This window comes from Rhinolophus sinicus, linkage group LG13 (genome assembly GCF_036562045.2).
Source record: "Rhinolophus sinicus isolate RSC01 linkage group LG13, ASM3656204v1, whole genome shotgun sequence".
NCBI classification, from domain to species: domain Eukaryota; kingdom Metazoa; phylum Chordata; class Mammalia; order Chiroptera; family Rhinolophidae; genus Rhinolophus; species Rhinolophus sinicus.
In genome coordinates this window covers 57059691-57075127 of record NC_133762.1, presented here as the reverse complement: position 1 = coordinate 57075127, position 15437 = coordinate 57059691, and the positions used below count along the sequence as shown (strand labels likewise).

At 41.2% G+C, this 15437-nt stretch overlaps 1 protein-coding gene across 5 annotated transcripts in view; it reads right to left on the bottom strand.

Moving 5' to 3' along the window:
• CFAP61 (cilia and flagella associated protein 61) overlaps window positions 1-15437 on the bottom strand; it is a 332611-nt gene that overhangs the window by 133437 nt on the left and 183737 nt on the right. For all 5 annotated transcript variants that reach the window (XM_019712531.2, XM_074317334.1, XM_074317335.1 and 2 more), the window contains exon 18: window positions 15032-15159. In XM_019712531.2, the coding sequence (XP_019568090.2) occupies window positions 15032-15159 (128 nt within the window). The remainder of the gene's footprint in view (window positions 1-15031; window positions 15160-15437) is intronic.

Genomic DNA, 15437 nt, shown 5'->3' with positions numbered 1-15437 from the left:
ATTGACCTAGTGGCATTGAAGACAGAGCGAGGCCCTGGAGGGCTTGTTAAAACACAGACTGCCGGGTCCCATTCTCCAGGTTTCTGACGCAGTAGGTCTGGGGTGAGACCTAAGCATTTGTATTTCTAACAAGTTCTCAATGATGTGGTTGCTGGTGGCCCAGAGACAACATTTTGAGGACCTCTCTTCTAGGGACAGAAAAGTGAGAGGCTCCCGGGAGCTTTGGGCACTCAAGAAAGGGGGGTGGAGTTTGATATAAGTTTCTATGAAGGAAGTATATGATCCCATTACATATTTGAGAGACACGAGTAAAGACTGAAATTTTTGTTCTTGGCCTTGAATGCAGCAGATCTCTTGGACTTGGAGTGGGGTTGTACTCAGAGCCTCCTAAGACTTACATGATAAGTTTGAGGTTAGTGGCAGAACAGAGGACCCAAGTATGTCCAGATTAAGGTCTCCAACGCATCCAAATATCAGGAAAAGGCCCAAGAAACATGTTGGCACCCATGAGGTAGTGATGGTTAGTTGGAGCCCAGATATGGCCCCAGTGGTCATGAAAGTCTCTGGTTCTGGTCCAGAAGGGATCTGATATCCCTCAGTCTGGGTAGACAGCTAAAATGGCAGTGCGCAACTCCAGTTTTCTCTGGAGTCGAGCAGTTTTGCAAAACAGAAACACCACAGTGGTGAGCTGCTTGATTGGCCCTCCTGATGTTAAACCAGAGGTGGTGGCCATTTTAACTGACATCCAAGGGAATGTCTTTTCTAGACCAGAAGGTGTTTCAAGGAGCAGATGCAGGTGCTGGCAGGAAACACTTCCGGTTCATTCCAGATCCTTGGGGAAGAGAGCATCTTCCACAATAAGGCTCTATTTCCCCAGTCTCTTCCCTCATTTAAAAGACAATGCTTGGCTCCCTCCAGGGATCTAGATATGCAAATTTATTAGTGGAGAGGTGTCAGTCCAATAAGCTTTGAGTGCTAAGGCCTTTCCAGATGCTTTGTATCTATGGCCTGATTCAACCCTCATACCAGTGTGAGAGGAGAGGTTCTGGGTGCCTTTTCCATTGCACTGGTGAGGAAACTGAGGTTCAAAGATGTTGGATAATTTTCCTGGGCCCCATAAGTCATGGCAGAGTACTGACTTTCTCCACTACACCCTACATGCTAACAGTGGTTCTTGGACTACCCTGGAGAGGTGTGAAAACACAGATCCCTGGTTCCCAACACCTGTGTATAGAGCATTAATTAGGAACACAAAATGGACTCTAATAATTCTGATAGTTACGTCAGTCGCAAAGTGACAGTCATACCAGAGCATCACGTGAGAGGCGTACCCTGTGAACACCCCAACCAGGTAACTCCAGACGCAGGGTGGAGTGTGCAGCTTTATCGGGCTGCAGATGGGGGCACCGCACCCAGTTTTGAGCATAAAATCAGAGCTCTCTGATGGCTCATCGCTCAGGGCTCAACTGACGAGCTGACAGCTGCATCTGCGCTCGTCCCAGAGGGAGCGCTTGAAGCCTGGCCTCCTGACCGCCTCACCAGCCCAGCCTGACTCCCAGCGCTAAGCACCCCAGAGCCAAAGGCTCTCTCGCTGAACACCGGACTCTCTCTCATCCTTCTTTCAGAAGATGGTTCGCCTTGCCAGCCCTATTGCTCGCAAACCTGTGTGACCCTCTTCTGTGAAACTGCTCTACCTTGACTATTGGAGGCTATTGTCTGGCCAGAGCCTTGGTTAATGCCTGTGGTAAACCGAGTCAGTAGGGCAAGATCCATGGCTTTATTCTAATAAAGTCTGACACTGTGGAAAGACACAAATGTGTGTGAGACTGCTACTTGATAGTCACGTCCCACTCACGACACTCAGGGTTTCCGATTCAGTCCTTACAGGGTGAGTATCTGCATTTCCAAATTCCCAGGTGACGCTGAGCATGATGGTCCACAGACAATGTGAAAACTACCAATATAACCTTATAACCTTACCTCCCTCCCAAAGTCGAAATAAAGTATTTGCCAAAACAGGCATCAAACGTCATCTTTTTTGTAGGGAAAGTTTCTGGTGGAGTAGTATACCTGGGGTTCCCTTTACAACTGCAAGGATGCCTGGGAAGAGAGGTGGCCATGAAATCCTCTTGACACAATCTTCTTAACTAGTCTTGCTTTTTGTCTGCCTTTGTCTATGCCCACATGCTTTGTGAAAGGGCAACTGTGAATATTAAGAAAGAAGAGAATAAACTACAGAAATTAGGACAGTAGGGGCCCACGCACATCCTCTGCAAATGGTTCTCCTACCCTGGTACTTTCCTGCCCCTCTCTGCCTGGGAGCATACTCTCACCATGGGAGCTTGAGGGACAGGCTGGAAGAACAGCCCAGGGTGACCATGCAACCATAAGGACAGGAACTGGTGGGTAAATGCCCCAGCTTCCTCATTTGCAGAAGAAACACTCTCAGTGCATCCTTCTAGTGCCCCAGTGGGGTTTCACCTCAGTTGCTCACATTGAATTGCTGACAAATGTTTTTTTGGGGCTTTGTTGACTTTCCTCCCTTTCCTGTATCACTGCCCTGCTCTCTCAGGTAGTTCCCAGGGATCATTCCCAAATAAACTACTTGTGCTCAAATTCTTTGTTTGCAGTTCTTGAAGGAACACAAACCAAGACAGGTGCCGATGTCGTCACTGGAAAAAAAATCTGAGAGTAGAGGGTGAAGACTGAATGTGAGTCTATTACTCAGTCTGAGTCTGTGGCTTGCACTTTCTGTGATCATAAAGAATGCATTACCAAAACAATATGAAGGTTAGAGATACTATGTACTACCAGAGTTTAATACTAATATGAAAGTGTAAATAATAATTTCTCATTACCAAAGGAATATAGTTACTAATTTGCTCTTCCATTGTGTCGTTTTCTGACAAAGTATTAGTGAAGAAAATCTTTCTTCATAGGTTAATGTTTGATATGCACATACCATATTTCAAAAGTAAAAGCAGCTTCAAAAATAAAATAGTTGTATTTGAAAAATAAAATAAAAAGGATGCATTACCTACTTAACGCCCTGATCCCCAAAGCATCACCACAAACCCACAAGAAAAGACAATAAGCTGATTCCAAAAAAGGCCTGGTGGGTAATGGCAGATAAAGTTATTCTGAAATGATCAGGAGTGGATAATTTCAGTAAATGGAGATACTTTCATTTAACATTAATTACATTTAAATATTGGAATCAGATTAGGAAGCCCAACTGTGATTAGCAACACCAGGGAGAGTTCCAGGTCATTATTTTCTGGTGGCAGAAGGTCAGGTCCTTTTGCCTGGGGAGTCTGGGCCTCTGAGTCTGACATAACTGTCTCCACCTCCCACTCCCACCCCAGTAACCAGAGGGCCTCTGTATAGGCCCCTGACAAGTCTCATTGTGATGCCAACATAACAATATGGTGAGATGCTTGTGACCTGCCCTATTGATCTCTTTCTGCTCCCCAGGCACAGAAGAGAGCAGTACCTCGTATGCCATGGGCTTGGCCAACATGTTGCATTTGCCCTGGTACCCAAAAGGCCATCAGAGAACACATGTCCATCGATTCGTATGTCAGAGACCGATAGTAGGGAACAGTGACAATCACCAACCTGTTCATTGGGATTTCACTCTGAGATCAGCAAGTAAGCACTAACTATTTAATTAGTCACGTAATTAGTGACAGGCCACACTGAAGGTTTCAGATGTCCTCAGACAAACGTAAAGATAAAAAGCCTAATTAAGCACTTGGCTGACTGCTGCCAGGCCCCACAGCTGCGCCGGATATTGTGCGATCCTATGTGACCCGATAACTGGAATTACAGTCATCCGGTCACAATTGTAGCTTTGCAAACATGCCCTGCTATTCCAAGCTATTTATTCTAGTTAGCAGATGAGGGAACATTGTCCAGGTTGAGAATCAGAGGCTATCCTTAGGTTTGTGGAGAAAACTCTTCCCAGTGGGAGAACTGAAGACAAGGTGAGCTTGTGTGTTAGTGCCCACCAGTGCTTCCCGGGAAACAAAGGGTCTGTTTCCCTGGTCCCACAAAGGGTCGTTGGGACACCACCGACGGTTGCTCCCAGTCACTGTCATCCCAGGATTCATTGATACATTTTTCTAGTGCTATTACAGGCTCTTCAAGAGATTCTTTACATCAGAATTGAATGAGGAAGGATTTTAAAATAATGGATTAAAAGGAACTGCTCCATAATTAGGAGTAAATAATATAATAAACAGAAGCATAGACACGAATGAGCTGAAACAGAATGAAATAGTAATTGCTTCAGCTCAGCGAGTTCATGCCCAAGAGATACTGAAGAAGCTGTTCAGTATAATTCTGGGAAAGAATATCTCTATTTGGGCCACTGTCTGGGGTAGGACCTGAGGATCTGCATTTCTAACGAGCTCCCAGATGCTGCTGATGCTGCTGGTCCACAGATCATGCTGAGTGAAAAGGACGTAAAACATGAGTTCATAGACCTGGTCCTGGCCTTTTCTTCATATAGCTTTTGCATATTTCTTTTTAAAAATGATTTTGGAATAGTTTAGTGGTTACCAGAGTGTAAGGGGGTGGGGGGTAGGAGATGAGGGTAAGGGAGATCAAATATATGGTGATGGAAGGAGAACTGACTCTGGGTGGTGAACACACAATGGGATTTATAGATGATGTAATACAGAATTGTACACCTGAAATATATGTAATTTAACTAACAATTGTCACCCCAATAAATTAAAAAATAAATAAATAGATAAATAAATAAATAAATAAATAAATAAATAAATAAAGCAAAAAAAAAAAAGATTTTGGAGTACGTTTGTCGAAAGCCTGAAATATTCAAAGCATTATATTTGGGGACTTCCCAGGGCTGGACTTGGTGGAAAAAATGACTGGTAAAAATATCCATCTCTCAGCTTTGTGGAAAGAGGGCTCTTGCTTTATGAAAAAAGCTTTCAGACTTCATTGCAAAGCTCTCCTTTGGGAAACGGTGTTTCATGGACAGAAGATAGAAGCTCACTCTGGACTTGGATGTTGGTCCAAGAATAGGGAATTCCCTTTGCACCTCTGATACATAAGGTTGGTTAGTGGAGTTCCTAGGGTGACATCACCTTTGGGCTGGCATGACCATGAAGGTCCCCTGCCGTGATTCCCCCCAGCATGGAGAGGAGGATGGCACCACTCATCAGGGCCACAGCACTGGTTCACTGGTTGGCAGCAGAGGAGACTGAAGGCCAAGTCCGAGTTCTTTCTGCTTTTTCCTATGCTTGAGGTTTTAAAGAAGTCTTATTAATAGAAATACCAAGAAGGACATGCATATGAAACACTTATATTGCCCAAGCCAAGTCTCGAAGAATCAGGCAGCCAAAGGAATACAACCTATTAACCATAAGAACCATACTTTGAAAGCAGTTCAGGTCCATCATTTGAATGTCTCGGGTATGATGAAGAACATGGATAATTCACAGGAAAATATCTTAAGAGCTCCCTTTCCCCTCTAATTCACTGCCCTCTATACCATAGGATGAGTGGGGGTTTCTCCTCTCCCCCCCATCCCCTACCCCAAGAAAGCTCCTGCACTGGCCCATACCTGTTGTCCTTCCCTTGCTCAGCTCCTGGTTCCCACCATGGCAGGGCACATGCTGGGGAAAAAAAGGCTGGAATGCATATGCAGCTGGAGCCCACAATGGCCCCGGGGCGGGGGGAAGGGGCCTGAACACTCTCCCCCTTCAGCTCCCCATGGAGTTGCTTGGACACAGCACCCTCAGAAGACAAACGCACAAGACCTATATTTGGGGGAGGGGACACATTAGTTAAGCTTCACCATCAACCTGGATTATCCTGCAGTCCTGTCCTTCTCCATCAGCTAGTCAGTGACCTCAGGATGGTTGATGGAAGGATACAAAGCTCTAAGGACAGGGCTGCTACTCAGCCCAGTGCTGGAGGATTCACAAGGACCAGGAGGATGGGGAGAACCACAAGGGAAACAACCATGTGTCCCTACGAAAACACATGTCACACATGTCACTGGATACTGCAGGGCCCGAGAGGCCTTGGCCTAATAAGGACAAGAAGATGTGGATGACCTACAGGCCTAACAACCAAAGACAAGAAGGTGTGTCTGTGCAGATGTTACTGTGGCTGGATAGCAGCTGAGGACCAGATAAAATGTTGTATTTTAAAAAATCAGAGTCAGGGACGTCGTCAAAATGGCGCATAAGGTGAGCCTCTGTAAAGCTCCCCTGGAATTTACAACAAATTGAACAACAATAACTCCACAAAGGACTCCCTGCACGGCAGACAGGCAAGACGAAGAGGCTCACTACTGAATTCACCTAAAGGTGGGCAAACTGCGTGAGCAGAGGAGGAGGGAAGGGAGAAGTGTGGAGACGGAGCTGCGCGGGCGCAGGACAAAGACCTAGCTCAGTGCTCTGAGCTCGCTGCATCCTAGAACTACTGCAGCTGCAGGAGAGGGAAGAACTCGGACTGCTAGGGCTCAGTTTATGGCCCACAGGGCTGAGGGGACAGCAGATAACACGGCTGAACCCAACACTCACAGCAGAGACTTCGGAGCAAAGACTGAGGGAAGAAGGCTGAAAACGGTGGTTTAAGCCCTCACTGCTGCAAAGAATGGAAGCCTTAGGCACTGAGACTAGCCGCTCCCTCTCTACCTTCCCAGAGCTCGCCCTGCCCCCACCTGCCCAGTGCTAGAAGCAGAACAGTAGCAGTGTCAGATCAAAAGAACAGAATATTTGCAGTTCTGAGAACTGTGGTCAGTGAACACAGATTCGCAACCCAACTAGTTCCAGCAGGGGAGGCAGCTGTGGAAGGAGGACAGGCTGCGGTGGTGGTTGCCACCATTGCTCTGGGCCACCTCTCACAACCCATCCCGCCCCTGTCCCCAACTATCTGGGTGGATCCCAGCAGGAGTAAACAGAACTGCTGAAACACATGGGCTCTGAATCTGGTGTAGGAAGAGCTCTGGAACTTCAAAAGCTCTCTGCATCCCTACACAGATGTGGTGCCCTATGACCCAGGTGCACTGTCCACAAAGGAGAGGCCCGCCTTCCAGAAAATCACCCCATTGTGTGAGAAGCTGGAATAGTGCAGAGAAAACATAACACTACAATGTGAGAGAGAATAAAAGGCTGCGGTCAGAGAGAAAATAAAACACTCTCCCAACACCTACTGGAAAACAAAAGAAAGACCTCTTTCTATCAACCTCTTGCAGAACCCACTCCTGTAGATGTCTAGGAAGAGAAATAATAAATCTTTAATTGCCAGGAATAACCAAGGTAACAAGACAGATCAGATAGAAAATCAAAAGACTCCAGAAAATGACCTTAAAGATATGAAAATATGTGACTTAAATGACAGAGAATTCAAGATTGCCGTTCTGAAAAAACTCAATGAGATGCAAGAAAACACAGAAAGGCAGTTGAATGAACTCAGAAACACAATCAAAGAAAAGCATGAGCATTTTACGAAAGAGATTAAAATTTTCAAAAAGAACCAAATAGAATTTCTGGAGATTAAGAACTCAATAGAAGAAATGAAGAATGAAATAGCCAGCTTAGGTAGAGGAGTCAACCAGATGGAGGAAAGAATAAGTGACATCAAAGATAGAAACCTGGAAATGACACGAATGGAAAGAGAAAGAGACTTGAGACTTAAAAGAAATGAAAGAACACTACAAGAACTTTCTGACTCCATCAGAAAGAGCAATATAAGAATAACGGGCATACCAGAAGGAGAAGAAAGACAGAAGGGAACAGAGAGTATATTCAAACAAATAGTTGATGAGAACGTCCCAAACTTGTGAAAAGAACTGGATCTGCGAATCCAAGAAGCAAATAGAACACCTAATTACCTCAACCCCAACAGGCCTTCTCCAAGGCACATTGTATTGAAGCTGTCAAAAATTAATGACAAAGAAAGAATCCTCAAGGCAGCCAGGGAAAAGAAGACAGTCACCTACAAAGGAAAGCCCATTAGATTATCATCAGATGTTTCAGCAGAAACTCTACAAGCCAGGAGGGAGTGGAACCAAATATTCAAACTACTGAAAGAGAGAAATTATGAGCCAAAAATAATATACCCAGCAAAGCTATCCTTTAGATATGAAGGAGGAATAAAGACCTTTCCAGGTATACAGAAGCTGAGGGAATTTTCTAATACACGACCTGCATCAGAAGAAATACTAAAGGAGACTATTTGACCACTATCTTCAGGGACAATTTATGGCAACCAAAACATAAAAGGGGGGAGAGTAATGGCCTGAACCGGAATATGGGAATGGAGAAAGTAAGCGTGCTGAAGAAAATGGAATACTCTAAACATCAAACTTTCTATTACATAAACTTCATGGTAACCACTCAAAAAAAAAAAAAAAAAATCCAGAACTGAAATATATACTGTAACAAAAGAAGAAACAGAGGTAAAAATCATAGAATACCACCACACAGAAATAATAGGCAACAACAAAAAGACAAAGAAACAATGGAAACACAGTCTTACCAGAAAACTAAAGATAGAATGATAGGAAATCCCCACATATCAATAATCAGCTTAAATGTAAATGGACTGAACTCACCAATAAAAAGGTACAGAGTAGCACATTGATCAAAAAAACTAAACCCAACCATACGCTGTCTCCAAGAGACACATATCAGCTACAAGGACAAGCATAGACTCAAGTTAAAGGGTGGAAATTGACACTCCAAGCAAATGGTATCCAGAGAAAATCTTGTATAGCCATAATGATATCAGATGAAACAGACTTCAGGGTGAAAAAGGTAACAAGAGACAAAGATGGACATTTCATAATGGTAAAGGGGACTATACAACAAGAAGACATAACAGTCATCAATATTTATGCCCCCAATCAGGGGGCACCGAAATATACCAAGCAACTACTAACAGAACTAAAGGGAGAAATTGACCAAAACACAATTATACTAGGGGACTTAAATACATCATTGACAGCTATGGATAGATCATCCAAACAGAAAATAAATAACGAAATAGCAGCCCTAAATGACACATTAGATGAAATGGACATAATTGACATTTATAGAGCACTTCATCCTAAAAGATCAGACTATACATTTTTTTCTAGTGTACATGGAACATTCTCAAGGATAGACCATATATTGGGACATAAAACTAGCCTCAGCAAATTTAAGAAGATTGAAATCATACCAAGCCTATTCTCTGATCAGCAAGCTTGGAAATTGGATATCAACTACAAAAAGAAAGCAGGAAAAACCACAAATAAACGGAGATTAAACAACATACTTTTAAAGAACGACTGGGTCAAAAGAGAAATTACAGGAGAGATCAAAAGATATATAGAAACAAGTGAGAATGCAAATACATCCTACCAAAATTTCTGGAATGCAGCAAAAGCAGTTTTAAGAGGGAAATTTATATCATTACAGGCCTATCTCAAGACACAAGAAAAATCCCAAATAAATAACCTCACGTTACACCTTAAAGAAGTAGAAAAAGAAGAACAAATGAAACCCAAGGTCAGCAGAAGAAAGGAAATAACAAAAATCAGAGCAGAACTAAATGAAATAGAGAACAAAAAGACAATAGAAAAAATTAATGTGACAAAGAGCTAGTCCTTTGAAAAGATTAACAAAATTGACAAACCCTTGGCTAGACTCACTAAGATAAAAAGAGAGAAGACACTAATAAACAAAATCAGAAATGAAAAAGGGGAAGTTATATCGGATGCCACAGAAATACAAAGGCTCATCCAAGAATACTATGAAAGACTGTATGGTACCAAATTCAGTAACCTAGAAGAAATGAACAAGTTCTTAGAAACATGAACCATGAAGAATTGGAAATTTTAAACAGACTGATCACTAGTAACGAAATTGAATCAGTCATTGAAAACCTTCCGGAAAGCAAAAGTCTGGGACCAGATGGCTTCACTAGTGAATGCTACCAATCCTTCAAAGACGATCGAATACCAATCCTGCTCAAACTCTTCCAAAAAATTGAAGAAGAGACAGTACTCCCTAACTCATTTTATGAGGCCAACATTACCCTGATACCAACACCTGGTAAGGACAACACAAAAAAAGAAAACTACAGACGAATATCTCTGATGAATACAGATGCAAAAATCCTAAACAAAATTTTAGCAAATCGAATGCAACAATACATTAAAAAGATCATTCATCACGACCAAGTGTGGTTCATCCCCGGGGCACAAGGATGGTTCAACATGCACAAATCCATCAATGTGATATATCACATAACCAAAATAAAGGACAAAAATCATATGATTATATCAACTGATGCAGAAAAGCATTTGACAAGATACAACATCCATTTATGTTTTAAACCTTAATAAAATAGGAATTGAAGGAAAATACCTTAACATAATAAAGGCAATATAAGACAAACGCTCAGCTAATCTCATAATTAATGGTAAAAAACTGAAGCCCTTTGCTCTATGTTCAGGAACACAACAGGGCGGTTCCCTATTACCTCTGCTTTTCAACATAGTGTTGGAAGTCCTAGCCAGAGCAATTAGGCAAGAGAAAGAAATAAAAGGAATCCAAATTGGAAATGAAGAAGTTAAATTGTCATTCTTTGCATATTACATGATGCTATATATAGAAAAACCTAAACATTCCACCAATAAGCTATTAGATACAATCAACGAATGCAGTAAAGATGCCAGCTACAAAATCAACGTACAAAAGTCCATTGCATTCCTATATACTAACAATGAGATCTCAGAGAAAGAAAAAAAAAAAAAAAACACAATTACTTTTACAATTGCAGCAAAAATAATAAAATACCTAGGAATAAACTTAACCAAGGATGTGAAAGACCTATATGCTGAAAACTATAAGACATTTTTGAAAGAAATTGAAGAAGGCACAAAGAAATGGAAAGACATTCCGTGCTCATGGATTGGAAGAATCAACATAGTTAAAATGGCCATATTACCCAAAGCTATATACAGACTCAATGCAATCCCCATCAAAATCCCAATGGCATTTTTTAAAGAAATAGAACAAAAAATCATCTGATTTGTTTGGAACCACAAAAGACCCCAAATAGCCAAAGCAGTCTTAAGAAAAAAGAACAATGCTGGATGTATCACACTCCCTGACTTCAGCTTGTACTACAGGGTTACAATAATCAAACAGCATTGTATTGGCCGAAAAACAGACACGTAGACCAATGGAATAGAATTGAGAACCCAGAAATAAAATCACATAAATATGGACAGATAATTTTGACAAAGAAGCAAAAAACATACAATGGAGAAAAGACAGCCTCTTCAATAAACGGTGCTGGCAGAATTGGAAAGCCACGTGCAAAAGAATGAAACTGGACTGCTATCTGTCTCCATGTACCAAAATTAATTCAAAATAGGTCAAAGAGTTCAGCATAACACCTGAAACAATAAACTGCATAAAAGAAAATTACTAAACTTATGGACCTTAGGTTCAAAGAGCATTTTATGAATTTGATTCCAATAGCAAGGGAAGTAAAAGCTAAAATAAATGAATGGTACTATATCAAACTTAAAAGCTTCTGCACAGCAAAAGAAACCATCGACAAAATAAAGAGGCAACCAACTGAATGGGAGAAGATTTTTGCAAATAATGCCTCCATTAAGTGACTAATATCCAAATATACAAGGAACTCATGCAACTCAACAACAAGAAAACAAACAACCCAATTGAAAAATGGGCAGAGGACCTGCAGAGACATTTCTCCAAAGAGGACAAACAAATGGCAAATAGACATATGAAAAATGCTCAACATCACTAATCATCAGAGAAATGCAAATAAAAACCACAATGAGATATTACCTCACCCCAGTCAAAATGGCTATCATCAACAAGACAAATAGTAACAAGTGTTGGAGAGGCTGTGGAGAAAAAGGAACCCTCATACACTGTTGGTGGGAATGCAGACTGGTGCAGCCACTATGGAAGACAGTATGGAGGTTCCTCAAAATCTATGAACAGAATTACCATATGACCCAGCAATCCCTCTCCTGGGTATCTACCCCAAAATTCTGAAAACATTTATACATAGAGACACGTGTGCTCCCATGTTCATCGCAGCTTTGTTTACGGTGGCCAAGACATGGAAAGAACCAAAATGTCCTTCGATAGATGAATGGATAAAGAAGTTGTGGTATATACACACAATGGAATACTATGCGGTGGTAAGGAAAGATGAAATAGGACCATTTGTGACAACATGGATGGATCTTGAGATTATAATGCTAAGCGAAATAAGTCAGAGAAAAAAAGCAGAGAACCATATGATTTCACTGATATGTGGGATATAAACCAAAAACAACAAAACAACAAGACAAACAAATGAGAAACAAAAACTCATCGACACAGACAATAGTTTTGTTGTTACCAGAGGGTAAGAGGGGTGGGGGCTGGTAGATGAGGGTAAAGGGGATCAAATATATAGTGATGGATGGAAAACTGACCCTGGGTGGTGAACACACAATGGGATTTATAGATGATGTAATACAGAATTGTACACCTGAAATCTATGTAACTTCACTAACAACTGTCACCCCAATAAACTTTAATTTAAAAAAATCAAAATATCCCTGAATATTACCCCCCAAACATCCTAGTGTATTAGTTGGGAACTTTGGGTACATAAATGTCAACTCACCAGTAGCACCTTGGCACTTGAGGAAAAAAGGATATGACAAGGGCAAAGAATTTATGCAAGGACTGCATTTGGTGTGTTTTGAAGAGGAGACCAAATGTGCGGTGTAATTTTTTTGCATATAATTTTTTTGTAAATAATACAACAAAGAGTTGTGTCTCCTTTGTCTCCAGATGACAGGATTACCAGTTTTTTTGGAAAAAGAAGTTGCTGTACTGGGTCTCAATGGGTTTTGCAGGTACTGCTGTGCCTGACCCAGCTGAGTTAGATAATGTAGTGCAGGAGAGTAAGGAGGGCGATTTTTCTGAATCTTGCCTGCAAAACGTGGATTTAATCTTCACTGGGAGTCAGTGTTTGGTTAAAACTGTGTTTCTTCAACTTCATTCCAGTTCAAATCATTTATAAAATCTAGTTCCAATGGCAGTTTAACTGGTAAAGTATGGAGCAGGTTACTATGGTGATTGCTAATTTAAAATAATTAGAGAAAATAATGAGAAAACTATTTCCTCTCTTAAGGATTAGAGATCCGTAAACTGATACCAGTCTATTTTTAGTTTCCATAATCTGTGTAATGATGCTAGAGAATTATGAGTACTTTAAAATGCTTTAAAAAGGTCTGCCTGATTGAGGAATTTAATAAACCAAGTACTTACATCAAAATTTATACTTGTGTTTATTAAATCCAATTTGAGTCCACAAAAAGAGAATTACATGTATACGTCTTAATGAAATCATTTAAATGAAACATAAAGACAAAATCTATAGCTAAATTAAGATTTAAGACCTGTTTATGATAACTTCTTGACTACTATATTTCACAACTCTATCCTTATAATTTATCATTCAGAAATGGTTCATACGACTTGTTCAGAGTCTTGGATAAAGAGACCCATCAAAACAAGTTAAAGCCTCAAACTATGGTGTAGCACACAGAGTAAATGGAGATTTCTGGGTGCTTCTCAGTATTTCCTTCTTCCAGAGAAAGATCCCTATAGACTGACCACAATATTTAAAACCCATGAACTCCACTGCTAATTTCAGTAATGACATGGGACTTATTTCTGGTTAACTAAGCGTCTGTTCCGGATAATGGAACAAATTGGTTGGAAGGGAAAAAATATTTATCTGGTTATTGTGATATCAAATGATCAACATAACCATTTGGTGGTACCAGGCATAGACACCTCTTAGGGGTCATTTCCTCCATCCCTTTCGTTGTCTAACCCCTTACAAGTTTGCTAGTTTCCAGAGGAGTCATGGTGGGGCTTCTTTTTCCCATCTTCCACTTGCCTATTAGCACTTTTAATTTTAAACAGTTGCTAAAGTTTCTCTAGTGATCCTTAGCAAAATATGTGGAAAAAGTTGAACTCTTAACTCAGGAATCTGTGGTTACCCAAAGTCAGTGTCTTCAAACCATCTGTGAAACTTTTTAAAAAATCAGTGAGGAGACTGAGTCTGAGAGAAGTTAGGCAACATCTAGGGTTCTGTGTCAGGTGGTGGTGATATCAGGCTATGAATCCAAATTCTTGGACAATAACCCAGGGCTCTTTCTGTGACGGAGGTGCTGAGATTCTGTGAGCATATGAAGAGCTAGTCAGGGGAACCACCTCTAAAGAAAATTGGCTCTGAAAGGAAACGGTTTAGTGCTTTGTGGATAATAAACTTCATCAAAGCGATGCACACGCCTGTTTTCCCTGCAGGGTTTACTCTGCTCCCTGGCACCCAGAATGCAGGGGTTGGAAGAAAGGTCCTGGCCTGTCTGCCATTTCTGCAAGCCTATTTGTGATGCATAAAGTCAAAACTGGTTCCCAACCGGCCCAATTGTATGGCGCACCTGTTAACATACAGGTTCCCAGAACCCTCCCCGAGAGTTTCTGATTCAGCACATCTGGTGTGGGTTCTGGAAAGCCACCTCTTTAACAGACACGTCACATGATGCCTATGCTCTGGCCAATAAGGGAAATGCTGGCATGGAATAGGGGTTGGCAAACTTCTTCTGGAAAGGGTCGGAGTGTACATATTTTAGGCACTAAAGACCATATAGTCTCTGTTGCAGATACTCAAATCTGTTGTTGTATCAAAAAAACAGTCACAGACAACACATAAATAAATAAATAAGTGTGGCTGTGTTCCAATGAAGCTTTGTTTCCAAAAGCAGGTGAAAAGCCAGACTTGACTTGGGGGGGGCTACAGTTTGACAACCCCTGGTCTAGAATATTCCACTGATTTAATTAATCCACATAGGCAAGGTGTGTGGAGTGACAAGCAAACTCAGGTCTGTTCCTTCAAGATACCCTCTCAGCCAAGGAAGAGAAGGCTCCTTTAAAAACAAAGTGAAAAAACTCACCAAAATACCAACGTCTCCAGGAAGGAAAGTCCAACATTGGATGCACCAACCACAACAATCCTGGCATTGACAGTTATTTTAGGTTCCAGTGTTAGTTTTCTGTTTGTATGGTTCAAGGCATAACTCAACTGGAGAAAAAAATACAAAGAGAAAGAGGGACCTGAGGAAAGTGTAGCTGAGTATGTACTCTCAAATTGGCAATTATGTGGTATTATTTAACCAGAACATTATCAGCAAATCAAACCAAATAGAGACCGTGCAATCATGGTGAAATTTTTGGGAAGGTATTTTTGCAACATTAATTTAAGAATATGAGAATATACCTAATACCTAGAATAGCTCACATTAAAATTCTTGGTTTAGATAATTTTTGTCTTAATGTTGATGAAGGTTTCCTACAGAACTG